The sequence below is a fragment of the Trachemys scripta genome, chromosome 1, assembly GCF_013100865.1.
Source record: "Trachemys scripta elegans isolate TJP31775 chromosome 1, CAS_Tse_1.0, whole genome shotgun sequence".
Classification (NCBI taxonomy): Eukaryota; Metazoa; Chordata; order Testudines; family Emydidae; genus Trachemys; species Trachemys scripta.
Genome location: NC_048298.1, coordinates 84,032,448 through 84,058,691, shown reverse-complemented (window position 1 = coordinate 84,058,691; position 26,244 = coordinate 84,032,448). Strand labels below are relative to the sequence as shown.

Sequence of the window (26,244 nt, the reverse complement as noted above, 5' to 3'; positions counted from 1 at the left end):
AGTGGGGGATGTCAGTAAATCAAGAAGGTAAGACATAGAAATGATCACTTTTATAACACATACAGTACTTGCAAGGAGGTAGGGGCAAGGTTACCATAGAAACTGTTCAGTAGAGATCTTTTCTCACCTGTTTGACTGGAGCTATGATTGCATGTGATTGAGGCTTAAGTGGTTGCTGGTTTTTCAATTTTTGTGCCTGTTCTTGTTCTTTTGCTAACTTTTGCTTCTCTTCAAGTGTAAGTGACACCTTTAAAACACAAAGCATTAGCATTAACACGGGATAGTATGTCTCATGACTAGTTACCTAATTTATAATATATTAAATCTAAATGACAGTGCTAGCTGTTTAATGATACAGTACATACTTTTTATTCCAAAAATAAACTTCATTTCAAAACTGGCTAATGTTGCTAAGTGACAAAAACTTATCATAAAAACTTATCACATTTAGAAAACCCAAGTAGTTAAAAAGCAAGGAAATGAATTGTTAAGGGTATCATAAAATTAACACTGCTCACATAATTTCTTATTGAGTATGAAGAAATGGCTATTTCATCACAACAACAGTTGCCTTACCTCTGACCCATAATTTGCTGGGTTTTAAAAAAACTCAACATATTTTATGTAGGTATTCTATTTCAAGGAATAAATGAGAAATATCAGCTAATATAATCTGACAAAAAAAATTATGAAGTCATTGTAATTGGTGTTTCTTGGAAGAATTGGTGTTCCTTGAGAATAATGTATGTGTAGTTGATAGCAAAATCTAAACTACCAATTTACTGTAAAATTAAGTTTGAATCTGTGGATTGTCATTTGAGTCTCATCAGTGTGTCATTAATATCAGGGCCGGCTTTAGGAAGTGCGGGTCCCGCTTCGAATACCCGGCAGCGGTCCGGGTCTTCAGCGGCACTTCGGCCGTGGGTCCTTCACTCACTCCGGGGGTCTTCCGTGGCACTGAAGGACCCGCCCCCGAAATGCCTCCGAAGACCTGGAGCAAGTGAAGGACTCGCCGCCGAAGTGCCGCTGAAGATCCAGACCGCTGATGGGTGAGTAAAAATTAAAAAGGCGCCTAAGTTAGGGGCTCTTCTTTAGGGCGCGGGGCTCTCTTAGGCGCAGGGCCAGAATGGGGGAATCGGCCCAAAGCCGGCCCTGATTAATATAACAGAGACAAGGTAGGTAAGGTAATATCTTTTACTGGACCAACTTCTGTTGCTGGAAGGTACAAGTTTTTGACCTACACAGAGTTCTTCGGGTCTGATGAAAGAAATCAGAGTGTCTGCGGCTAAGAAATCAGAGCATATGGGCAAAATATAAATTAACAGTTGGCACTCTGACTTCTTTCCCCAGACCTGAAAAAGAACTCTGTAGTTTTTATTGTCTTCCCTACAGTCACTCCTCATTTAAAGTCGTCCCGGTTAACGTTTTGTTGTTACGTTGCTGATCAATTAGGGAACATGCTCGTTTAAGGTTGCGTAATGCTCCCTTCTAAGGTCGTTTGGCAGCTGCCTGCTTTGTCTACTGTTTGCAGGAAGAGCAGCCCATTGCAGCTAGCTGGTGGGGGCTTGGAACCAGGGTAGACTGGCAGCCCTCCCATCAGCTCCCCGCTTCCCTAAGTTCCCTGTGCAGCAGCTGCCTGCAGTTCAGCTGTGTCCCTCCCCCCACTGCCATGTGCTGCTCCTGCCCTCTGCCTTGGAGCTGCTCCCCAAGACTCCTGCTTGCTGTGCCGGGGGGGGGGAGGAGGAGGGAAGGAAGAGGGGGGCTAATGTCAGGGTGTCTCCCTCCCCCCTGCTCCTGCACCCCACTTACCCCATCTTCCACAGAGCAGGGGGGACACACCAGGGCTGCAGTCACAGCAAGCTGATCTAATTAACATGATAGTATACTTAAGGGAAATAGTATATCTCCCTCCATTCCTGCTGCCTTGCAGAGTGAGAATTTTAACCCTTGAGGGCTCAGCCAATTGCTAGTTCATCATTTAGCAGGAACGGAAATATCCCACCCTCTGACTCCTCCACCTCAATCAAGCTTCACAATCATCATCACTGCGTACCAGTATTAAATTGTTTGTTTAAAACTTATACTGTGTGTGTCTAATATATATAGTCTTTTGTCCAGTGAAAAAAAATTTCCCTGGAACCTAACCGCCTCATTTACATTAATTCTTATGGGGAAACTGGATTCGCTTAACATCGTTTCGCTTAAAGTTGCATTTTTCAGGAACATAAACTACTATGTTAAGTGAGGAGTTACTGTATCTTGTCTCTCTGTGACCAACATGGCTACTACAACACTACAAACAAATTAACAGAAGGCAGGAACAGCACATGGCAGTGGGGGGAGGGACACAGCTGAACTGCAGGCAGCTGCAGCACAGGGAACTTAGGGGAGCTGATAGGTGGAGCTGATGGGGGGCTGCCAGTCCACCCTGGTTCCAAGCCCCCACCAGCTAGCTGCAATGGGCTGCTCTTCCTGCAAGAGTAGACAAAGCAGGCGGCTGCCAAACAACCTTAGAAGGGAGCATTACACAACTTTAAACAAGCATGTTCCCTAATTGATCAGCAACATAACAACGAAACAACATTAACTGGGACAACTTTAAGAGAGGAGTTACTGTAATAGAAAATGCAAATCAACTAACTACATTTTGCTATAAAGTTTTGTTGGTGGTGAAGTAGGAAAGAAACTAGTTGACAATATTACTTGCTGCCTATACTGCTTGTGTCACAAACAATATCAGTTATCAACAAAACTGTTTCAAAGAGACTCAGGAACATAATGAAGAATTTAAACATTTTTCAATGCTCCTCACCATGTGGACATTCAGAGTGCAGTGCTGAGCACAACTGGTCAGTTATTCTCTTTAAGTATTAAAATATACAAGTGTTTACATGCATACTTTTTCGTACAACACAGGCCTTTGGCTTTCAACATATTTGCCTTTTACACAAGGTATTTACATAATAAAACACCTTCAGAAAAAGAGCTTACCTTTTTCTGTTTTGATGACAGCCCATTTTCTTTACTATCTGATCCACTAGTTGGAACGTCATTTCCAGTATTGTTAAACATCTTGTCAATCTGTTTAAATTGAAAAAGATTATCCATGAACAATTTTAATTTTTTTTTTTAAATAAGCCATCATGGTGTTCCACTTGAGAAATTTCAAAGATGTTTGATTAAGGAGAGAAAAGAAACACTGTAGTTATCAGCATTCAAAAGGCACGACACAGGCTTAAATATATGCAAAGCCTTGGAGAGACTGAAGAAATTTACTGACTATATTGCAGAAAGCTTCTGACAGGCGCATCGCATCTTTGAAATTTCTCAAGTGGAACACCATGATGGCTTATTTAAAAATGGAATCCTTTAAATATGGGATTTAAATCTGAATTCTTCAAAAATTTTAAATTTTGTAATTTATGATTAAGAAACCAAATATTGTAGAGATAATTTCAAATTTGATTCCTGTGGGTAACCAATGCAAAATATTGTCTCTTACCTGATTACCTGTACTATTAGATTTTGTCTCTTCAGATACGTTCATTTGATTAGTTATATCCAAAGATCTGTAGTACAGAGTACAAATATTACAAAAAGATGGCTCCCAGTCAAAGCAATGACCCTAATTCAGCAAAGTTCATAATTCTAAGAGAATTAACACAGAAGAAAACTTTTCTTATCACAACACTGTTGTATTTAGAGTGAGCGCACATGCATGAGACACAGCTTAGAAAAGGCAGTATTTAAAATTGTAGTGAGTTATTTAATGCCAATTTCAAATACTCTTTGTCTCTCTCCTAAACAGGAGTAGATATGTATAGTTAGTTTAGCTTAATTTGATTTAAACCCATGGTAAATCCCATACAATATCCCTGGAGTCACAGTAAGTTTTGTTTTTGAAAGAACTCAATTTTTCTCCAATGTAATTTTTCAGTCCTCAACAATTACTGAAAACCAACTGTTTAAGTATTTTTTAATACTCCAGAACTATACTAAATAATGGAGCTCTATAGTGGATTACCATATTGCATGAATAAGCTAAGAAACTAAAAAAAAAAAAAAAAAAAAAATCACTGACAAATGTGGTTTATTTTTATTACAAAACTTTGCAGTAAGTGTACAGTATTATATTTTATAAAACGAATTTTTTTTTAGTTATAATACAAGACCTCAATACAGGACTCAAATCTTTGCTGAGAAAGGGGGGGGGGGGAGAAATGGATAAGACTGCCTATTTGTGAGAGTGATCAATGACTAAATTAGGAACTAGCGAGGCTCTACTGCAGGGATCGGCAACCTTTGGCACGCGGCTCGCCAGGGTAAGCACGATTTGTTTACCTGCTGCGTCTGCAGGTTTGGCCGACTGCGACTCCCACTGGCCGCGGTTTGCCGCTCCAGGCCAATGGGGGCTGTGGGAAGCCAGCACATCCCTTGGCCCGTGCCACTTCCCACAGCCCCCATTGGCCTGGAGCAGTGAACCGTGGCCAGTGGGAGCCGGGATCGGCCGAACCTGTGGACGCGGCAAGTAAACAAAGCGGCCCAGTCTGCCAGGGTGCTTACCCTGGCGAGCCACGTGCCAAAGGTTGCCTATCCCTGCTCTACTGCATGTGCTGCTACAGCTAGAGATGTTTCACATTTGCTCATACAGGTGGAACTTACACCTCATTACAACCCACACACTTACTTTTGCTGTTCTTGCATAATATGAAGTTGTTCAAGTTTGGTCTTATGTTCAACCTCCAATCTACTAAGCATATCTTTTATGACAGAAATGAAGGAATTGAACTATAAAGGAAATGGGTGAAAAGTTAAGATTTTGCATTGTGATGGTAAATATATAAAAAAATGCATTGTATTCTAACATTATTTATTGCTAGAAATCCAGTTATATAGAATTTTAAACAATTGTTCAGCATGTTTATAAAACCTATATTAGGTATGCACAGATAAAGTAATTTTTCTAAAAGCCTGTTAAGTTTATCTGTTTTTGCTACTTTGCATGTAGTATACCCCCACTATGAGCAGAGTAATGTGGTGCTGAAACTGTAGGCAGCAAGTAGACAGTGACAGGGTCTCTCAGGCAGCTCCAAATAAAAGATGGGGTGTTACTTAGCCAATTTACTTTCTAAAAATTTCCTCTTAGGAATTCACGTCTCTTTTTTGTTTTGTTTACAGCAATATATTTGCATTGCTACACTACTGGCAGCACTTGCAAACAAAGCTGCGAGTGGAAACATTAAGAATGCATTCTAGCTTTTGATTTGTATTGTATTAAAATTAGGTGGTTAATTACATTACCGGGACATTTAGAAGACATTGCAATATTACTCCATGGCCCTTTTGTTTCTGATGCTTTGATTAAACCCCATTACATTTTGTCCTGAATATTTTTGTAGCATATTTGAATGGTATCATATGTTTGCTAATGTAAAATTTTCCATCAGCCTTATAGAGTTAATCTTGTTTAAATTTTTCCATAGTGGTTATAGTTTACATCAATCATCTGCAAATTCAGACAGGTTTGTAGTCAGTCTCTTGATTAAATCATTGTCTATAGCGTAAAAACAACAGATGAGTAGAAGGAGTATGGGTCAGAGAAGTGACATGCTGACTTCAGTTCCTCTATTTTTAGTCCCATGGTTTGAAATATTTACTTACTTTTTCGAGTGCTGACATTCTGGCTAGAAGACCAGAAATGCTCTAAAATGCCAGAAGGTAAACGTAGGTCTTTTAGCTGTTATTCTGAACTACGTACTCTCTCATGCTTTTAACAACTATAAGTCAAGACTGTCAGCTGACAATTTCTTACATTTGAAGGTAGGTAATTCAGTTACTAAGCTACACTGGATTTTATTGGCAAATATTAGTGAAAATATTCTAGGAGAAAATTTAATTTAAGATAGAGTGAGAGGAAAACTGAAGATCTAGTGATAACTAATGGATGCAACAGGTTTAAAGATGAAAACATCACATTTAGAATCTTAAATTAGAATTACTGACTAGATCCACTATACAAAACACTGCTCTTTAAGCCTATCAATTCTGACAGTATCATGGGACGCCTTTATCATTGATTATAGTCACATTGAAACACACTAACATATAAACTATTTTGTCAGAGAACTATCTCCTTCTAGACCAGCTCATTAGGTAAAAGTGTGCAAAAACAATTAAAACTGAGTTCGTACCTGATTGAAATTAAGATTGTTCTCAATACTAAGAGGAATAAGATGGGGTAATACTTTTCCCGCAAGTTGTTCTTTGGTAATTCCCAACTTCTTATGAGTAAATGTACATTTGTAAATACCTGATATAGAACATTAAAATAGCAAGATCGGTAGTTTAGTGGTTAATATTGTGAATGAGCTCCAAGAAAACTATACATACTGTATGTACTGATAATAAAACTGAACACAGGACTCAAAAGTCAGAGTATCAGAGAAAAAACTGTTCATAAAGAAACTAATTCATTTGCAACTAAACACAAAACTAGAAAAAACAAAGGTGAAGGTCTGGGCACAAAAAGACAGGGTTTCCTGTCAGGGGCAGCATTTCAGATTTTGGTGGTGGTGGTGGTGGTGGTGGTGAGGGGAGGGAGCGGGGGAGGAAGAGTAGACGGGGACTTTAACCATGATTCCAGGGGCTATTTAGGCACCTGAAAACTCTAGGATTTGTGCGGGGTTTTGGGCAGATAATAACTTAGAAATTAGTGGATAGTAGCACCGTATCTAAAAAAAGAGAATTAAATAAATATTAGACCCGCTCAGCTCTAATACTAACATGTTCTCACACCTTGTGTCAGGTTACTTAAGAGACACTGGTTAGGTTTAAAATTTGAATATATATTCTTACTTTGTTACTAATCTTTGACTCAACAATTGAAACAATCATAGAAAAATCTAGATTACTTTCTATCACTTTTTTGCAGTTCACCAAGCTTAGAATTGATCATTTAACTTTGGAAACAACCTACTAGGCCAAGGCCCTGGGAGTTTATACTGCACCTGCCTGGGGCTCTAGGGGTTCTACTTCCATTTAAAGGCTAGTTACTTTCCAGAAGGCTCTTAAACACAACACTACACAACACTACAGTGATTGAGTTGCAGTTCTCACAGGAGAATATTTAAAACCAAACACCAAGAAAATTCCACATTTTAAAGTTGAGAAAAAAATTGAGACTTCAGAGGTATATCAGGGGCACTGCCGGCAGGAAAAGAAAATAAACAGGCACAGGAGCTCTGGGCAACTCTTCCTCTTGAAAGAAAGTTGGAGGGTTAAACCTTCTAGTCCTTAATCCAGTAAAACTTCTATTGCCACCAGTGCCTCCACTCACAGATATTAACGTGTGCTTAATAACTATACACTTCATTCTTAAATATCTAAGTAATCTTATCCAGGGCTACACATTTTATACACATTGGCGCAGGGATTACATTTTCTGGCATATTCTGAACACTGCTGAGCACACAGATGGTCCCCAGTGAATAATACAAAATCAACGTCATAATAACAGTCGACTTTTTTGACTCTGTGGATGCAATTTCTGTTCGTTGTTCTGCAATTGGCCTGAATACAGCTGAAACCCTAAGAATTTGAGGCATAAACACATCTGATACTTATATGACACTTTCTGATTCCTTCCTTTTCTTGAACTCAGAACAAAAAATGACAGAACAAAATGGTTTTTCTTTAAAATGTAAAATTTCACAGCAGCCATTGCTCTACAACCCAGCATGGGCAGAACCTGTCACCCCTTGGGAGTTAAGTGATCTCCTCTCATCTGACTCTCATTCTCCATCCTTCCTGACCTCAGTGCTGCTTTTTATGCTGTCAGCCATGACATCCATCCCAGCCACCTGGGACCATTTGCTGGAGTCTCAGAGAACTGGCCACCTTGGTTTTGCTTCCATCTATCAGAGTCCTCTTTTTTTTGCAGCATGCAGGAGATAGATAGGCTGGTCTGCTGGATAGGGAGCTACCCCTGAAAGACCTGGGTTCTCCTTCCCCCATAGACTTCCTGTATGATCTCAGGCCAGTGCCTTAGGGACAAAGTTTCAAAACCTTTTAGGCACCAAAGGTGCAGCTAGGCATCTAGTGGGGTTTACAAAGCACCTAACCTTCTAGGCACTTTTGAGAATCCCACTAGGTGCCTAAATACCTTTGAAAATCTGGCCTTTAGTCTTTGTGTGCCTCAGTGCCCCTTCTGTATAATGCGGATAACAGCACTGCTCTACCTCACCGAAGGGCTGTGTGAGGAGAACTAGGTTAGACAGTGTGAGGCACTCAGATACTATGGTGATGGGACCACATAAGTACCACAGGTAGAGTGGGAACTTCTCTATACCACTGCTATCCCTTCCCTTGGGTTTGGGCCCTTCTTTTCACCTATGCCCCCAAAACTCCCCCCCTTTCTGAATGTAACCTTGGCTCAGAGGGCTTGGCTATGTTCTCTCTAAAACAACCTCTTCTCCTTCCTACCCACCCACTTTCCCAGGGACTCCTGTTTTACAGGCTAAACTTCCAGATCCTTAATTTAATCACCAACCCTTTCTTATCTTTAATCACCCTGCGTCTGTAAACAAAATACTGACTCTCTGCCCCAGCTCTCCTCTGTAGAACTTACTTTACCCCTGAGTTAGTGTGAAATGTAACATAAAAGGTTTACCAGTACAGGGGCCCACCTCTGGGCCCCCAAAGGGGCAGGGCTGGGGGTCAGCCTCCCCCAGCCAGCCCTTCAGCGCTGCCCGGCCCATNATGAACTCTCAGTATACGGGTGTCACTTGGGTTCAACAGCCACAAGAAGTTACCTTGAACCACCCAGTTACTCCTTTCTTTTGTTCTGAATGTTAGGAAGTCAAGGTACCATTTGAGTGGGGCTGGGAGCCCTTCCCCCCGAGTTTTGTAGGTGTGCAAGCTCCCAGGTGGAGCTCTTAACCACAGTTAGTACAGAGGTGAAAGTGGGCCAGTACAGCATACCGGTAAGAAGTGGCCACCGGTACAGGCCCGTACACAGCCGATGACAGTGCTTTAACGTAGCTGCCTCTTTTGCCCCCTGCTGTCAGCGGCCCTGATAATAGGGACCCTACCAGCAGGGCCACCAACAGGGTGGGGGCGAAAGCGGCAGCTTCCCATGGGCCCGGCAATTTAAAAGGGCCCGGGGCTACCGGCCACTGCTGCAGTAGCAGTGGCCGGTAGCCCCGGGCCCTTTTAAATTGCCGGGCCCATGGGAAGCTGCCGCTTTCGCCCCCACCCTGTTGGTGGCCCTGCTGGTAGGGTCCCTATTATCAGGGCCGCTGACAGCAGGGGGCAAAAGAGGCAGCTACGTTAAAGCACTGTCATCGGCTGTGTACGGGCCTGTACCGGTGGCCACTTCTTACCGGTATGCTGTACTGGCCCACTTTCACCTCTGTACTAACTGTGGTTAAGAGCTCCACCTGGGAGCTTGCACACCTACAAAACTCGGGGGGAAGGGCTCCCAGCCCCACTCAAATGGTACCTTGACTTCCTAACATTCAGAACAAAAGAAAGGAGTAACTGGGTGGTTCAAGGTAACTTCTTGTGGCTGTTGAACCCAAGTGACACCCGTATACTGAGAGTTCATGACCTGCCCTTGGCAGTGTCTACTTGTGTTGTGGTCTACTTACTTTCTGGAGGGGTTCCTTCTGGAAGCTTAGGCCTATATTAATCAAGAGGTCTGACTACATAATCCAAGAGGTCTACACAGTTTATTTTTGCACACCATTCCAAAATTAAGGCTTTATTCTCCATGGTGTCTGAGCAGAGCTTGGGCACAGTGCAGATGGGACATCAACTGGGAGAGAATTATGACTCCCTTATTCTCAGCCAACCGAGATCAGTCATAGCCGAGCCTCATTATATGCCCCTCCAGATATGCCCCTGCTCGCCTGCCCCCTCCCCTTGCTGGGGGATACCCATGGCAATGGAGATTCCCCTCTGCAGAGGAGGAATTCTCCTGGAACATTTTCCAGTCAGTTTCAGCTCATTTTGTATAACCTAAGTGTCACACAGTAAACTTGGTGGATCAGAGAACCCAGACTATTAGCATCCAGAAAGAAATTGCTTAAGAGAAATGCAACTGGGCAGTGTAAAGGGATTCTTTGCTGGACAGCAAAGCTATTTGGAAAGTCAGATTTTACAATTTAACTACTGAAGAGGAAACAGGAGGTGACAGTGATTTATAGTGCTCTCAGGCAGATTCAGATAGCCCCTGCAGCTGTGGAGACCAAAGGACCCATAGACGCTCCATAGGTCAACAGCTGTTGAGGATACTTGTGACTGAACTGAGCCCATAGACTACAAATACATCTAATAGAGAACAGAGGAGCATTGGGAATACAAAAAGGAAATCTCTGAGAAGTCAGAAACAGCTAATAGGCTTTTACATAAATTGTTAGCTATGGAACACATACAGCACTTCCAATATGCCATATAGAGATTACAACAACAAAACTGTAACAAGAAGGGAAATTAAATATTCATTACCTAAAATTCCCATAAGCACTGCAGGTTCCTTGGATGGAATTTGTTGTAGAAAGGGTAGAATGTCATCAAGTACAAACCACTTATCCAAATATTCCAAAATCTTTCCTAAGCACACTAAGGAGTTCACGCGGACCTATTAAATATGTAACAGAAGTTAAGTAACATCTCTAACCTCTATTTTTGACTAAAAATTAACACTTTAAAAAGACATGAATTTTAAATCTTTATAAAAACAGATTAAATACAAAAATCTTAAATTCTATTTTAACAAAAGTGTTAAGATAAAGACTAAAATAACTGGACAAACTACATTTTTACAAGATTGAAATAGCTAGAACCCAAAGTCCTCTAATACACAGTTATGATTAAACATTATTGTAAAAAATGGTATCTTGAACCACAGAAATGGTCCTTGAGAAGTCATCAAGTCCAGCCCCCATACTAAAACAGGACAAAATAAACCTGGACCATCCCTGACAGATGTTTGTCCAACCAGTTCTTAAAAGCCTTCCATAACCTCTCTTGGAAGCTTATTCCACCGCTTAACTACTTTTATAGTTAATATGTTTTCCTAGTACGTATCCTAAATCTCCCTTGCTGCAGATTAAGCCCATCACTTCTTCTCCTCCTTTCAGTGGACATGGAGAACAATTGATCACAATCCTCTTTTATAATAGCCTTTAACATGTCTGAAGACAGTTATTGAGGTTTCCACTTTAATCTTGAGAAAAGAAGACTGAACATGCCCAGGTTTTTTTTAAACCTTTCCTCAGGTCAGGTTTTCTAAATCTTTTATCACTTTATTGTTCTTCACTGGCCTTTCTCCAATTTGTTCACATCTTTCCTAAAGTGTGGCACCCAGAACTGGATGCTATTCTCCAGCTGAGGCCTCAACAGTGCCGAGCAGAACACAACAGTTACCTCCCATGTCTTAAATACAACAGTCCTGTTAATATACCTCAAAATATTAGCTTTCATTCCACAACTGCATCACATTGTTGACTCATGGTCAGTTTGTGCTCCACTATAACCTCCACATCCTTTTCAGCAGTCCTACCACCTCAAGTTATTCCCCATTTTTCAGTTGTGCGTTTGATTTTTCCTTCTTAAGTGAAATACTTTGCACTTGTCTTTATTGAATTTCTTTATTGAATTGTAGATTTCTGACTAATTCTCCAATTTGTCCATGTTGCATTTTGTAAGCACATTTTCTGCTCCATTATCCAAGTCATTAATGAAAATACTGAATAGTACTGGAACCCAGGATTGACTCTCCAGTGGGACTCCACTACATACACCCTCCCAGTTTGACAGGGAATCACTGATAACTACTCTGAGTATGATCTTTCAAACAGCTGTGCACCCACCTTATAGTAATTTCATCTAGTCACGTTTCCCAAGTTTGCTTATAAGAATGTAATTTGAGACTGTCAAAAACCTTACTAAAAATCAAAATACATCATGTCTACTGCTTCTCTCCTGCACCTCAACCCACCCACTTGGTCAGTTACCCTGTCAAAGAAAGAAAGTAGGTTTTTAGCATGATTTGTTTTTGACAAATCCATTCATCCACCCATTTTATTTTATTCTAGGTGCTTACAAACTGATTGTTTAATAATTTGTTTCAGTATCTTTCCAGGTATCAAGGTTTAGCTAACTGGATTCCCTGTCCTCTTTACTCCCCTTTTTAAAGATAGTTACTCTCTGTTTGCCCTTCTCCAAGTCTTCTAGGACCTCACCCATCCTCCAGGAGTGTTCAAAGATAATTACTAATGGGTTCAGAGATTTCTTCAGCTAGTTCCTGAAGTACTCTAAGTTGAATTTTATCAGGCCCTGCTAACTTGAATGCATCTAATTTATCTAAATAGTCTTTAACCTGTTCATTCCCTATTTTGGCTTGCGTTCCTTCCTCCTTGTTGTTAATATTAATTGTGTTGAGTATCCAGTCAGCATTAAGATTGGCTGAGTTGTTTAATGCCTTCTTGATGTCATCAGTTATTAGCTCTCCTTCCCCGCTAAGTAGAGAACTTACACTTTCCTTCATCTTTCTCTTGCTCCTAATGCATTTAAATAAGCTCTTCTTATTGCCTTTTTTGTCCCTTTCTAGGGGAAAACTCATTTTGTGCGGCCTTTCTGATTTTGTTCCTACATCCTTATGCTATTCTTTTGTACTACTCCTTATCAATTCATCCATGTTTCCACTTTTTGTGGAATTCCATTTTGATTTTCAAGTCATCCAAGAGCTTCTGATGGAGCCACATTGCCTCTTACTATTCTTCCTAGCTTTCCTTTGCATTGGGATAACTTGCAGTTGTGCCTTTAATAAAGTCTCCTTGAGAAACTGCCAACTCTTCTGAACTTCTGTATCCCTTAGATTTTCTTCCCTTGGGACCTTACCTACCAATTCTCTGAGTTTGTTAAAGTTTACTTTTTTGAAGTTCCATCTTCTTATTCTGTTGCTCTCAACTCCTTCCTTTCCTTAGAATCTTGAAATCGATCATTTCATGATCATTTGCACCAAAATTGCCTTTCACCTTCAGATTCATACCCAATTCCTCCCTGCTGGTCACAATCAAGTCTAATATGTCTGCCTCCCTCATTACTTCTTCCACTTTCTGAAACAAAAACAACTTGTCCCCAATACATTCCAAGAACTTATTGGAAATTCTGTGTTTTGCCTTATTACTTTTCAACAGATGTGTGGGTGAAGTCCCCCATTACTACCAGGTCTTGTGTTTTGAATATTTCCATGTTCCATGCAGTGTATATCCCCCACAACCCATTTGTTTTGCTGAAATGTCAGAAGTTTATTTTAATTTCCAGTACTAAACATAACCTGCTTGGGGAAAAACAGCACATTGAAAACATTCCATTTTGCAAGAGACCGATTCTAATACTAGCTCTTTCATTATCAAAAATTTAGAGTAGGAAAATATAGACTGTACTACTTTTCAGTACAGGTCATCGACTTGTGTTTGATATAGTCCCCCAACAGAAAGTGTATTAGAATTTTACACTTGATACTATGCACTAGACAAACGAGGATAGAATTTAATGTTCTGTTGTGACATTGCCTTTGCAGTGATCATGAACAATACACTCTTGCTGTAGTTTACTAAATTAAGCAGATGTCACTTAAAGTGATACAGAACCATAAGTGGTGCAACTCACAATGTAGAAACTGGAGGAACCTGCAGTATCCTGCAGGATTTCTTCCCACACATCACAGCTTATGTCTTGGATTTCCTCAAGGAATAAGGGTACGTCTATACTACCCTCTGGATCAGCAGGTAGTGTTCAATGTATCGGGGATTGATTTATCATGTCTCATCTAGACGCAATAAATCGATCCCCGAATCGACGCCCATACTCCACCTCGGCCGGAGGAGTAAGCAGAGTTGACTCGCTGCCATGAGGACGGCCAGGTAAGTCGAACTAAGATACTTCGACTTCAGCTACGCTATTCGCGAATAGCAAGCCAGCTAATACACGAATAGCGTAGCTGAAGTTGCGTATCTTAGTTCGAACCCGTCTCCCCCTGCACTAGTGTAGCCCAGAAATAAGACATTTCCCATGGTTGCTAGGATGGGGAATTGGGGGGAGAAACCCAGAAAACTACTTTGAAAGTTTATAGAATTCATATCAACGAGCACTAGACAATTACTTTTCACATTAGCTAGCATTTTCATATAACAAAAAGAAGTATACAAAGGAAAAAAAATCGAGAACAGTTCTTTTTAAAAAACACAAAAGAAAGTTTTGCATCACTGAAACACAAGTGATTGCATATTAGTTACTGAACAAACGGCAATACTTTTAGAAAAATCTGAAGTGAATGCACAGTATTATGGTAGGGGTGGCTCTGTTTTCTGTACAAGGCTCTTGCTTTCCTGAAGCATGTTGATAACAATAAAAGCAACAACAGAAAAGCCAAAATTATCTAAGCACTATTTTAATGTTTTGGGAGTAGGGGATGGAGAGATCAAGAACATTAGTTTACTTACAGCAAGAGAGGAAGTTTGCAAACATGCATTTTTAATTCTTGGTATTAATGCATTTTTCATTGATGGGTAGTCTATTAGGTTGGCAAACGTAGGAATTATGTTAAGGCAAAGTTCCTGTAAATAAACAACCATAGGAGTTTTTAAAAACTTCACTTTACAGTAAAATTAGTAATATATATATCAATTAAGTGACCACGTTTATTGTTTGTTGAAGAGGCTGTATTGAGAATGTTTTAACTAATACTGTATTTTTGCTCTTACAGTGTGTGTGTGTTCAAACATTCTTAATACAGCCTCTTCAACAAACAATAAACGTGGTCACCTAATTGATCCTTAACTTATTTTTAAAAAGCTAGAACTTCAAATAGTCTGATTTACTAAAAACATATATTTTTATATTATTGATACACCATTCAGTTACTATTACTACATGCTATATTAATGAAAACAACACTGATACTACTACTATTACTACTACTACTACTACTAATAATAAAGCATAATTTGAGGATTCATGCCTGGAAAGCGCTTTGAATGAAAAGAGCTACATTCGTGTCATAACTACAAATTATCTGGATCAAAAAATGTCTTATATTTTCACAAAGCAGCACTTTACAGAGAGCTAGTTTTTAATCACAGAAAATCAAAGAATTAAAATTTATATTTCACTTGATTTGTTACATGAAAATTAAATTCACATCAACAACATATATGACAGCACCTAAAATGCCACCTGACTACTAAAAAAAGTGTCTCCACAGTAAAGAAGTATCCAATTAGAATAATTACTTAGACTAAATTATGAATAGTAAAACTAACCTAAGATATAGAGACAGGTAAAACCTGGTTAATTTAATTCCAGTTATCCAAAATTCTAGTTAAGCAACAGGTCAGTTACTTTCCCCCCTGACTTAAGCTTTGCAGGGCTGAAGCCCCCATTTATCCAAGGATTTTGTGGAGGCTTCTGGATAACTGGTGTTAGGCAGTACATAAAAAGTAAATTCCAAAAAGGCAAAAGACAAAGCAATAAAAGCATTTAATACTTATTTAGGCAACAGGCCTGAGCAGAAAGTGTCACTCTGCTTGACAAAATTTTTCATACACTGGAAAACAGTGAATCAACAATGTTTGGCATGATTAGGTGAACATCCATGTTTTCTTAACTGATCTCTTTCTAGTCAGGTAGGGAGAAAGTCCAACAATATACTCTGGAATTAATGCATAATCCTTCAGGTATGTTGCACAAGTTTTAACTTCCTCTTCTAAGGAGAGAAAAGTTGTAGGTATACATAATTTGACAGTATCCCTTCACAGCAAAGAGGAAAGTTTTATACATTATTAAAGAAAAACCATAGTTACTACACCTGAATCTGAATTGAAGGTGCTTCTAAGGCTCTATAAACCATTGGAAGGACACTATTCTTTATTTCATCTGGTGGAGTCTTGGTTAGGAGCAAGTCCATTTTTTGCAAGAAAATCAACAAAATCTATAAAACAAAACAAAATGTTATGAATACCACAGATTTTAATTCTGCAACATTACACTTTCAATTTTAAGTTTATTATAGCAATATAGTTTTGAAACATAAAAATAAACTCTTATAACAGAATCAATGGTATTTACACTCACCATGTTGCTAGCCTGAAGGCATGGAAGATAAAAAGACACTTAGACATGTTATAGCATTTTTGAAACACAAATATACTGACCTTTTTTAAAAAAAAAATCACAAGGCTTGTGGATTTTTGTCTTACAATTCCAAAATAGTCCATTATTAAACTTCAGCTATACAAACATACTCTTGACATACATACCATTATGGAAATCACTAGTTTCCAAAGAAACCTGGAGTCAAATTCTGCTCTCAGATGTGTATGTGCAATTCCCAATTACTTCAACTGGAGTTGTACATATGTGTCAGAAGGCAGAATTTGGACCTTACTGAAGGAGCACAGCATTACAGTCATAGTATTGGCACAAAATAGGTTTATTCCTAAAGTGAAACCACACTTGACATAAAAATGTGTAATTCCCCAAGCAAAATACGGTACTTCACCAAGGTAACATAATTTCTTCTTTTGAAAAGCAACACTAGAACTTGTGATAAAAACCCCAAAACCCAACAGCTTTTCAAGAAGGCAGAAAGGGTTGAGGAAGTGTCTGTTTGGACATTTGACATAGACCATCAGATTGCCAGACACACCGCCACCTAATCATCTGAAAGTTCTTGAGAGAAGGAAAAAAGCCCCCCAATCTTTACCATAGATTCCTATGTTCTCTCTTTAGGCTTGTCAATACCAGCAAAAAAAGTGGTAGCAAATTTATCCAGTATTGTTTAGTCCTGCTCAGAACAGGTCTGATGGTAAATTACAGATCTGATTTTTATTACTCTAGACTCACCATATCAATACAATATTATGCTTAACGAAAGGTCTATTGCCCCTTTAGAGAGGGAATGGTCTGTCATGCTAAAATTGCATTCCGGACCAGTCAAGGGCAGGTGTGCTACAGAGGCAGTGGGCTCAGTGCATTTCAGGTGACAAAATGCCTTGCTTCACTCAAAACTGATCTCTCTGGAAAGCTACAGAACAGAACTGAGGTTTGGAAGTTTGTGTTAGATTGGAACAAGGAAATTAATAGAAGATAGATTAGGATTTTGTCAGGAAAAACCTTGAAGGAAAAAAATGAGATTTACTTTTAAACAACATTAATCTACCTGGATTGGTTCTTGCTGTTTAAAAACAGGGCCAAGATCAGGCAGAATTAGCTTGATGTACTCTTCTTTGGTGCACTCCTCAGCAATCAGCAGAACATTAGGCAAAACAAAGGGTACCATATCAGGGTTCACAAACTCTGAGGTCAAGTAAGGCAAAATTCGCTGCACTATAACACGCTGAGAGAGAAAGACAAAGAGGTGTGGTTGCTTTGCATTGCAATAAAATACTATTTTCTAATTTTATTTCAGCAAAAATTTTTTTTGTAAAAGTCAGGTTTATACAATAGTAGACAAATACATCAGTTCTGAACCTTACTTTAAGAGTAAACTCGAGTTTTATATACTGCTGTGCTTTCTTTTCTGTTTATATTTAAGACACAGTCTGTCCAAATGGACTCTCAATCATCTTAATTTAATGCCACTTAAAAGCTATTATAACTTAATGAGGCTGTATATAGGATTTAAAATCATGAATCCAAATTAAGGAAGTATATACGATACTGTTATTCTAAAGACTAGATAAAGAATTATTAGCATAAAATTCAGCTTTTGCAGGACTCCAAGGTTCACTAGCTTTGAAGCCTGTACTCACAATACAAAAGAAAAGTACTTCCTTCCTACAGCTGAACGCCACCTCCAACCTTTGGTTCTACTTCTGCTTGCAAGAATCCTGCAGACATATCTAGCCTGGACAAGCATATAATAAATGGCCACTGATAGTGATGATTCTAGAAAGCCTACTCATTGAGATGTATTTAACATTGATATACTACCACCAATAGAAATGGGGGGAAAATAAAAACTTAAGGCTTAATAGCTTCCCTGTGTGTTCCTGCCTTCTTTCATAACTCTTGGAAATTTTGTCCAACTCCAAAATGTCACAAAAATAATTAATCAATGGAGAAAATCGATAAGTAAAAAAAAAGACATTACTCAACATTAGATCTTCCTGCAGTAGGATTGTACTTGTATTTGTAAATAGTTCAAAAAGAAAGTTTAATTAAAGATGAAGAAATTTAATCACACGGGTCACAAATGTTATTCTATTATGTGGTAAACAAGTATTTTTTTCTTTCTTATTTTCTTTGGGACTACAAAAACTAAGATTAACAAAAAAGGGAAGGGGATGGGGCCAGTGTTATCATACCATCTGCCTGCCATACAGGAGAAGAAATTTGGACTGACAGTCTCTAGCTTTCCAGGCTGTCTGAGAGCACGAAAAGCACAATGGGCCAAGTCCTCTTGGGGAAGAAAGCTTTGCATCATTCAGAAATAGAGAAGCACTGACTAGCTCTAAAAAAAGAGTTCAGTCGGTCCAACTGCACTGGAAGGATGGGGACTACTTCACAGAGCCTTGAAAGATGAGGATTGTAAAGCAATGGGAATGGGGAATCTAGGGCAGAAGTGGGATGAACCTGGAGGAGGTAAGTGAACTCTTCAAGGAAAATTTCGCTACCATGAGAGTTCAAGGTTGCCATTTTTTCTTATCCCCAGGAGTATCAGCAACTGTAGGGTATTCCCACATAAGACAAGTTTATCATACCTCTTCTTCTTCCTTACTATGTTCTATCAATCTCACTGCAGTCCAGTATAGAATGAAGGTGCACAGACTCCAATACACTTCATTTAAAAATATTAAAAGATAAAGGAAAACAAACCTTAGGCAGTTTCGGTAGAACCTTTGGTAGCCCTTTAAAAAACTGTGATTTCTGAAGATTATCCCTTTGGAATAAAGAATCAAAATATTGGAGTGTCATTGCCCCAACATCATCAAAGAATGGTATCTAAAAATAAAGAATAAAAAAGTGTGATCTTGGAGAGAAACCACCACCAATGCTATTGTAAATGTAGCATATGTAAAATAATCATCTAATTTACTTTCTCAAATGCATTATAAAATCAACATAACTTTTATAGTTAAGTGGCTACATCAATAAATAGAAAAGTACATTTTTACACAATAAGTAGTATTGTGACCGACAGGAAAACTTCATCATTAAAACAGTTAACTGCTTGAGCCTAGCTTTTTAAAGGAAACAGATAATATTTGAATGGCTGATATGGTCTGTCTAACTTGGTTTATTTTATATGGAAGAGAATTATTTTTCGCATTACAAAAGCTCTAAGAATGAATACAAGTTTTAATAAAAGAGCAAGCTTACCAAGAAGTACTGTATACTTATTACTTCTACATTATTAGGCTGCTTCCTCAACTACCCAGCCTTTGGTTACCTCCCTGGGAATTTACAGCCTTGCTTCGATACATAAAAGTGAATGTGACAGTTATAAAACAAAAGGAAAAGTAGTACCTTTAAGGACAACTAACAGAAAATTAAACTAAACATTTTAAAATTTCAATTGAAAAGAGCAACAGCTAAGTTCATGTTATTAGCCCTGTTTCTCGCAGCTGCAGTATTTTCTAGGCACTCACCTTTGTCATTTGATCTGCATCTGGTCTGACTGCAGGAGCTACGTTTAATAGTAGTTTTACATGTTCACGTACTTCCTCTGGTATATTCTGAAGTGTAGTGGAGCTTAAGCGACTCAGCTGTACAAATAATTCAAGTACATGATTCATGAATACAGAAAATTCTGCATACTCATTTTAAGACAACTGATTTGATGGCTTTTTAGTTCTACTTTAATTAGGCAAATTTTATAAAATGTAATTTTTATAAATGCGAGAAACTTCAGCTGTGGTCATTCCTATCTCTTTTCTTACAGTGTCACTGCATGCTGGCATTGGTTTAAAACCTGAGTTTACTAAGGCCATGTCTACACATACAGTGCTGCAGCAGCACAGCTGTACTGATACAGCTGTGCCACGGCAGTGCATGTGGTGAAGATGCCCTATGCCGACGGGAGAGAGCTCTCCTGTCGGCATAATGAAACCATCTCTGTGAGCAGCAAAAGCTATGCTGTCGGGAGAAGCTCTCCCACTGATATAGCACTGTGCACACTAGCGCTTATGTCAGTGCAACATGTCACTCATTGGGGTGGAATTTCATACCCCTGAGCAATGTAAGTGGTAGTGTAGACATAGCTTAATTCTGAAGCACTACGGAGCTCAACTATATGGCTGCCTGGCTCTTTAATAGTGCATTGTAAGCTGTATGTCATGATAGAGCATTGAACGTGATTAAGGGCTTGTCTACACTGGCAATTTACAACTCTGCAACTTTCTCGTTCAGGGGTGTGAAAACCCCCTCCCCCCTGAGCACAGCAACTTTCAGTGCTGTAAAGCGCCAGTGTAAATAGTGCACAAGCGCTGGGAGCTATGCCTCTTGTGGAGGTGGATTTTTTTAAAACCCAGCGCTCTGCTGAGACTACACAAGCCACATTATAGTGCTGCTGCGGCAGTGCTTTAGTGTCACCAGTGTAGACAAGCCCTAAGGAACATCAGTATAACTCAGCATCTCTTTTCTTCCTCCAGCAGACAGGAGGTGGAGAAAGAAAAGTTAATCTCTTTCTCTGAAGGTAAGTGAGAGAGGGCATCCTTCCAACTCAACTGTTGGGACGGGAGGGAGGGAGGAGTCACCCACAATTTCTCACCTGTGGGTGATTTCATCACCTTTTATTTAAACTCAGCAATTCCCACATGGCTAACACAGTTGTTCATTGTCCTGTGGTTGATACCCTGTTTGCTCTACTCACAGTCAGAGTGGCACATCATATGTCTATCCCATATTAGCAGCATACGGCGGGAGACATAAGAAGCCCCAGGTAGAATGTTAGCACTAATAGTTTATTCAGGCAATTTTAATTATGCATCTATTTTTATTCCAAGTATTTTGTAAAGACTGATTTAAAGAGGTAGCATGTATGATGTGACCTGTTATTGTAACTACATTTATATTGTAGCTCTCGATGTTGTGTACTACATTGAGATATCCTTTTCTTTTTTAAAGTAGCAATTGCTTTTAAACATTGAGACATTTAAAGAGTGAACTCAAATTCAGAACATATTGTTAAGTATAGCAGATACCTGATCCAGCTGTCTACTGAAACTTTTATAAATATCCTTCTTGTTGATCTCAAAAATAGGTTTCCCTTTATTAAATACTGCATATGTGACAGCTCCTAAAGAGTACATGTCACTGGCAGTCTCGCAGCTCACTGAAAGGATGTATTCTGGTGCCAAATACTCAGGATTTGGAAGACACAAGGATGGCACGTTTGGGTCCCATTCTTTACATAGAAACTTCAGCTGTAAGAACAACAGTGAAAGAAAATATAGAGGTTTAAGATTTTAAATTGAAATTACTCAATAAGCAGCAAACAGTCAAATTCCTTCAGATTCACCATGAGTAAAATAACAGAGACAGAGTGAAGCAAAACTGACTAAGTGGCTATATAAGCTAAATGGGTATGCTTTGACTGTTGCAGATATCACACCAAGATGATTTAGAATTATGAAACTTGATGAACATTTCAAAGAATGCTTTACATATTTAGGCACAAATTATTCTTTGGAATAAAGAGCTACAGAAAATATGTTACCTGTTTTACTTTAGGAAATTAAATGTATTTTTGGATAAGAATCGTCAGTAATCTCAGGAACACTGCACTCTGTGGCGGGAGGGTAGCCCTGTCCATTGGGCTGTTGTTGGTTCATCTTGGTGCTAAGACTGGTTGGTGACCTGCTGCCTCAAAAAAGTTGCACTAGGGGAAAAGGTGGCCTCCTCCTGTACTGACCTACCAGTAGATGTATATGCTGTTCTCTGCACAAACTCCACATACCGTTACTAATTCCCTGAACTATTTAGTCCCTGTTAATCCACTCTTAAGTTTCTTTTGAGCAACAACTATCGAGCATGTAGTAGTTCTGCAACAAATGTGCATGGGGCTCAAGGATGAAAACACACTCGTTTTCAAAGTACACGGAATTTTTCACTGACCACTATACTAGGACTAGAACCCAATCCCTAGTCTAAGGAGGCAGCTCAAACTCATTTTCAGTTGTGACCCAAGACAGAATTTGAACTCAGACCTCCAGAAATAAAGGGTTGATGACCTATCATGTCATATAGCCTCCCCACTACTACTAAAAATAAATAAATAAAAAAGAGGTGTAGAGAAATTAGTAGCACTAGATACAGCACTAAAATTAGTAGATCAGGCAGCCTGTTTCAGACACTATCTGCATTTAAAGTAAAAATCAGACAAATCAGACAAAAATAAAGCCTTATTACCTCTTGTTCAGATGGATTTGTTGACTGAATACAAAAATCAAATCCCATAATTTTCCATGCTCCACTTTTATTCAAAATTATATTTTCAGGAGTAATGTTTCCATGGACCATTTTCACACTGCTGTGCAGAAAGGACAAACCTTCAGAGACCTGTTAACAAGGAAAGATTATTTCAAGTTTTTTGCAAATATTCTTTCAAGACACTTGCAAAATATTTACATCAATTATCACGTGTCATTTGTCACAGCCAAGTCTGACTTCCCATGCTCAACTGGCATGTGTTAGTTAAGAAACAGTCAAGCCAATCTACCACAAGGGAAGAAAATATTTCAGACTAAAATCTTTGAAAAAATTAAACATGTATCAAGCAAACCAAATTCAGGTTGAGAACTTGCTCATGGAGTTACTAATGCCAAGTTAACTATCACAGGGCTTGAAAAACCCACTTGCCCAGGATGAGTAGAACGTTCACCAGATGAGTTGGCTGAATGGGGAGCCACTGGCTCCTTCTCTAGAAGAGAAGGAACAAAAAAGATGCAGAGCAGCGTATGTGCTTGTGCTCCTTTAGCAGACAGGAAGGTGGGAACAAAATTGCTTACCCATAGCTAGTTTTTAAGGAGAAGAGGGGACAGAGCAGTTTGCTTTGTTCTTTTCACACACCTGTGTGGGGAGAGGAAGTGTGAAAGAGCAGAGTGGTTGGAGGCTGCTTTAAAAAAAACAAAACAAAAAAAAAAAACCCTAACAAACAGAATGGGAGGATGAAGCAAGGAGTAGTGACCTCTGTGCCAGGGCTCATTTACGACGGGAGAGGGAGATAGCAATAGAGTGCTCACAGACAGAAGGGCTCCTGAGCATCTATAAAGGTAGTAGCACAGGGGTGGGCAAACTTTTTGGCCCGAGGGCCACATCGGCATTGCGAAACCGTATGGAGGGCCAGGTAGGGAAGGCTGTGCCTTCCTAAACAGCCTGGCCTCCACCACCTATCCACCCCCTCCCACTTCCTGCCCCTGACTGCCCCCCTCAGAACACCTGACCCATCCACTCCCCCTGCTCCTTGTCCCCTGACCACCCCCTCCTGGGACTCCCCTGCCCCTAACCACCCCGAGACCCCACCCCCACGCTCCCTGTCCCCTGATTGCCCTGACCCTTATCCACACCCTCACCCCCAGACAGGCCCCCCAGGACTCCCATGCCTATCCAACCCCCTGTTCCCTGACTGCCCCCCAACCTCCGCCCAATCCAACCGCCCCCACGCTCCCTGTCCCAACTGCCCTGACTCCTATCTACACCTCTGCCCCCTGACAGCCCGCCCAGGACGCCCATGCCTATCCAATGCCCCCTGCTCCCTGTCCCCTGTCTGCCCCGGAACCCCGTGCCCCTTATCCAACCCCTGTTACCATGCTGCTCAGAGCAGCAGAAGCTCGCAGCCCCACCACCTGGCCAGAGCCAGCCATGCCACCCCATGCTGCCTGCAGGAGAGGCGGACCAGAACGCTGATGGCGTAACACTCAGAGGCTGCAGGGGAGGGAGGACAGCAGGAGAGGGGACGGGGGCTAGTCTCCCCAGCCTGGAGCTCAGGGGCCAGGCAGGATGGTCCTGCGGGCCCGATGTGGCCCGCGGGCCGTAGTTTGCCCACCTCTGTAGTAGCAGGAGCAGCAGCAGGTTGGGGGATAATCTATTCACTTAAAGACAGAGCACTGACTGAATTATGTGGGTGGTAGTGGTATGACTGGGGAAAGAAAAAGGCAAATTAAGTTTGCCACCCATTTCAAATTTATTTTAAAAAGATAAGAGGCCACAAAGCTAAGACTCACAGGAACTGGCATCACTCTTCATTAAAAAGAAAGGCGGGGGGGAGGGGAGGGACTAGAAGGAAAATGGTGAAATGTACAATTCTAAATTCTCTAGTGAGATTGGGCAGAAACAGTAGCAATCCAGAGCATTCCATCAAGCATTCATCCTTTCCGCCACTCTGTTTATAAAAGGGTCTTCAAAGCATTGCGGTCTCTCTCCTCATAATTATTTCATTTACTATATGCTCTTTTGAAGCTGGGACCTGCCATGCAGCAAAATATCCATGATTACTGTTTGCTCCAGTTTCTTTGATTCATCTCTTACCCTTCTCTCAAATATTAATGCAGATATGGCACAAAAAATTATTGTTTTATGATCACCATCGTTGGTCTTCAGATTACTTGTCAAAAGTTACGGCCCACGGGTGATTTTTTTTTTTTTTTAATTTCAAAAGGGTAACTCCAGGCTGAAACCTTGTAGGACAGTATTTAACCTAAAATCAACTATTATAAAAATATACAATCCCCTGAAAATCTGTATGTAATGGAACTGACAGCAAATCCTTGAATACCTCAGTGATAAGCAGCACCACTATAATGAAGTCTGTCTGGAATTAACACAGGGTTCTGTGCCCTCACCTCACCTTTCTCCTCCAAGAGATGGATTTACACTAAACAGTTCTCTCAAGGAGAAGAAAATAGATCAAATTTGCCAAGGATGGCAAGAGGGAAAAACAGTATGTGGTTAAGTCATTGGACAGACCCAGATTCAGGCTATCTATGTTCTATTCTCAGCATCACCACAGACTTCCTGAGCAACCTGGAGCACGTTACTTAACTTCGTCATGCACCAGATCCCTATCTCTTACGTAGGGAAAATAATTCCCTACTCACAGGACTGTTGTAGGGATAGATTCATTTATGTATTTAAGGTGATCAGATATTATGGTGATGGCCATTATAGAAAAACCTATAAGTAAAATAAAAAAAATTAACACTAATACAACTGGGTTTAACACCATAGACTTAACTGGAGTTGAATGCACTTACATCAGCTGTGAAGTTTTTTAAAAATCTTATCAGTCCTGAATGCTGTGATAGAAAGGTCTTGTGCTTTTAGACAAATAATTCCAAAATTCCTAAGCAAACTGTTACACACATGCTTATCTTTACCCACAGTTACTCACATAGGTAAACATGTGCATACCTGTTAGCAGGATCAGGGCTTAAGTTTGTAAGGCAATACTAGACATGCAAAAACAATATAAAGATAAAACCATTAACATACCTGAAGCAAGCCATATTTGGTTTCCACATCATAAAGTTTGTATTCCTTAATATCAGATGGTAAAGGAGAGGGTAGATTGTCCCAGTTGCCAAGAACATTAGCTAAACTTGCAAAGACTGGTTCTGTACAAAATGCCAGGCAATCTCTAAAAAGGGAAGATGTACCCAATATATCCAGTAAATATATTTAATAAGCTCTTGGTCATGATTTTGAATGACAAAAAATAACTTTCACATGATATATCACCACAATAATCAATATTACTTAAACTATGCTGTATGTCAGCTTTTGAAGAATAGATCTCAAATATTTTAATTCTGTAACAAGATGTCTTGGAAGCACACTGGAAGTCAGAAGGTGGTATTGGTCAAAGTAAGACATTTACTACTCTGTATATAGTACTAAAAGTGTGCATAGTGTTTGGTAAAGAATACGAATATTTTCCCTGTACTGAGCCAACACAACAAGGGGAGTAAAGTGGAAATTCATGTACAAGTTGCAGGATCAGGCTTTTAGTTAGGACCAGGATTGATTAGATTCTGAGTAAAGCAGCCTTTGTGTAAACCAGTCAGCCATAAACCAGAACATTAGGGTCAAAGCCCATAAGACCAACGTCAGCACCAAACTAGAGCCTTGTTCATAGTGGGAGGCAGAGAAAATAACTGAAAATAAAAAATTCAGTAGAGCGAAGAGTATATGCTGACCAACAATTAATGAAGCAATTGTTGAATATTTAGTGGCACT

General features: G+C 39.8%; 1 protein-coding gene across 2 annotated transcripts in view; it reads right to left on the bottom strand.

Moving 5' to 3' along the window:
• The window catches only part of SCYL2 (SCY1 like pseudokinase 2), a 55,105-nt gene that overhangs the window by 7,373 nt on the left and 21,488 nt on the right, over window positions 1-26,244 (bottom strand). The window contains exons 4-18 of one of the 2 annotated variants that reach the window (XM_034773572.1): window positions 25,501-25,645; window positions 22,420-22,569; window positions 21,213-21,434; window positions 19,659-19,775; window positions 18,886-19,011; window positions 17,228-17,404; window positions 16,141-16,152; window positions 15,875-15,997; window positions 14,511-14,624; window positions 10,507-10,639; window positions 6,192-6,310; window positions 4,688-4,788; window positions 3,503-3,569; window positions 2,992-3,081; window positions 128-247 (exon numbers count right to left, since the gene is read on the bottom strand). In XM_034773572.1, coding sequence (XP_034629463.1) covers window positions 128-247; window positions 2,992-3,081; window positions 3,503-3,569; window positions 4,688-4,788; window positions 6,192-6,310; window positions 10,507-10,639; window positions 14,511-14,624; window positions 15,875-15,997; window positions 16,141-16,152; window positions 17,228-17,404; window positions 18,886-19,011; window positions 19,659-19,775; window positions 21,213-21,434; window positions 22,420-22,569; window positions 25,501-25,645 — 1,816 coding nt within the window. The remainder of the gene's footprint in view (window positions 1-127; window positions 248-2,991; window positions 3,082-3,502; window positions 3,570-4,687; window positions 4,789-6,191; window positions 6,311-10,506; window positions 10,640-14,510; window positions 14,625-15,874; window positions 15,998-16,140; window positions 16,153-17,227; window positions 17,405-18,885; window positions 19,012-19,658; window positions 19,776-21,212; window positions 21,435-22,419; window positions 22,570-25,500; window positions 25,646-26,244) is intronic. The other variant, XM_034773583.1, reaches the window with a different exon arrangement.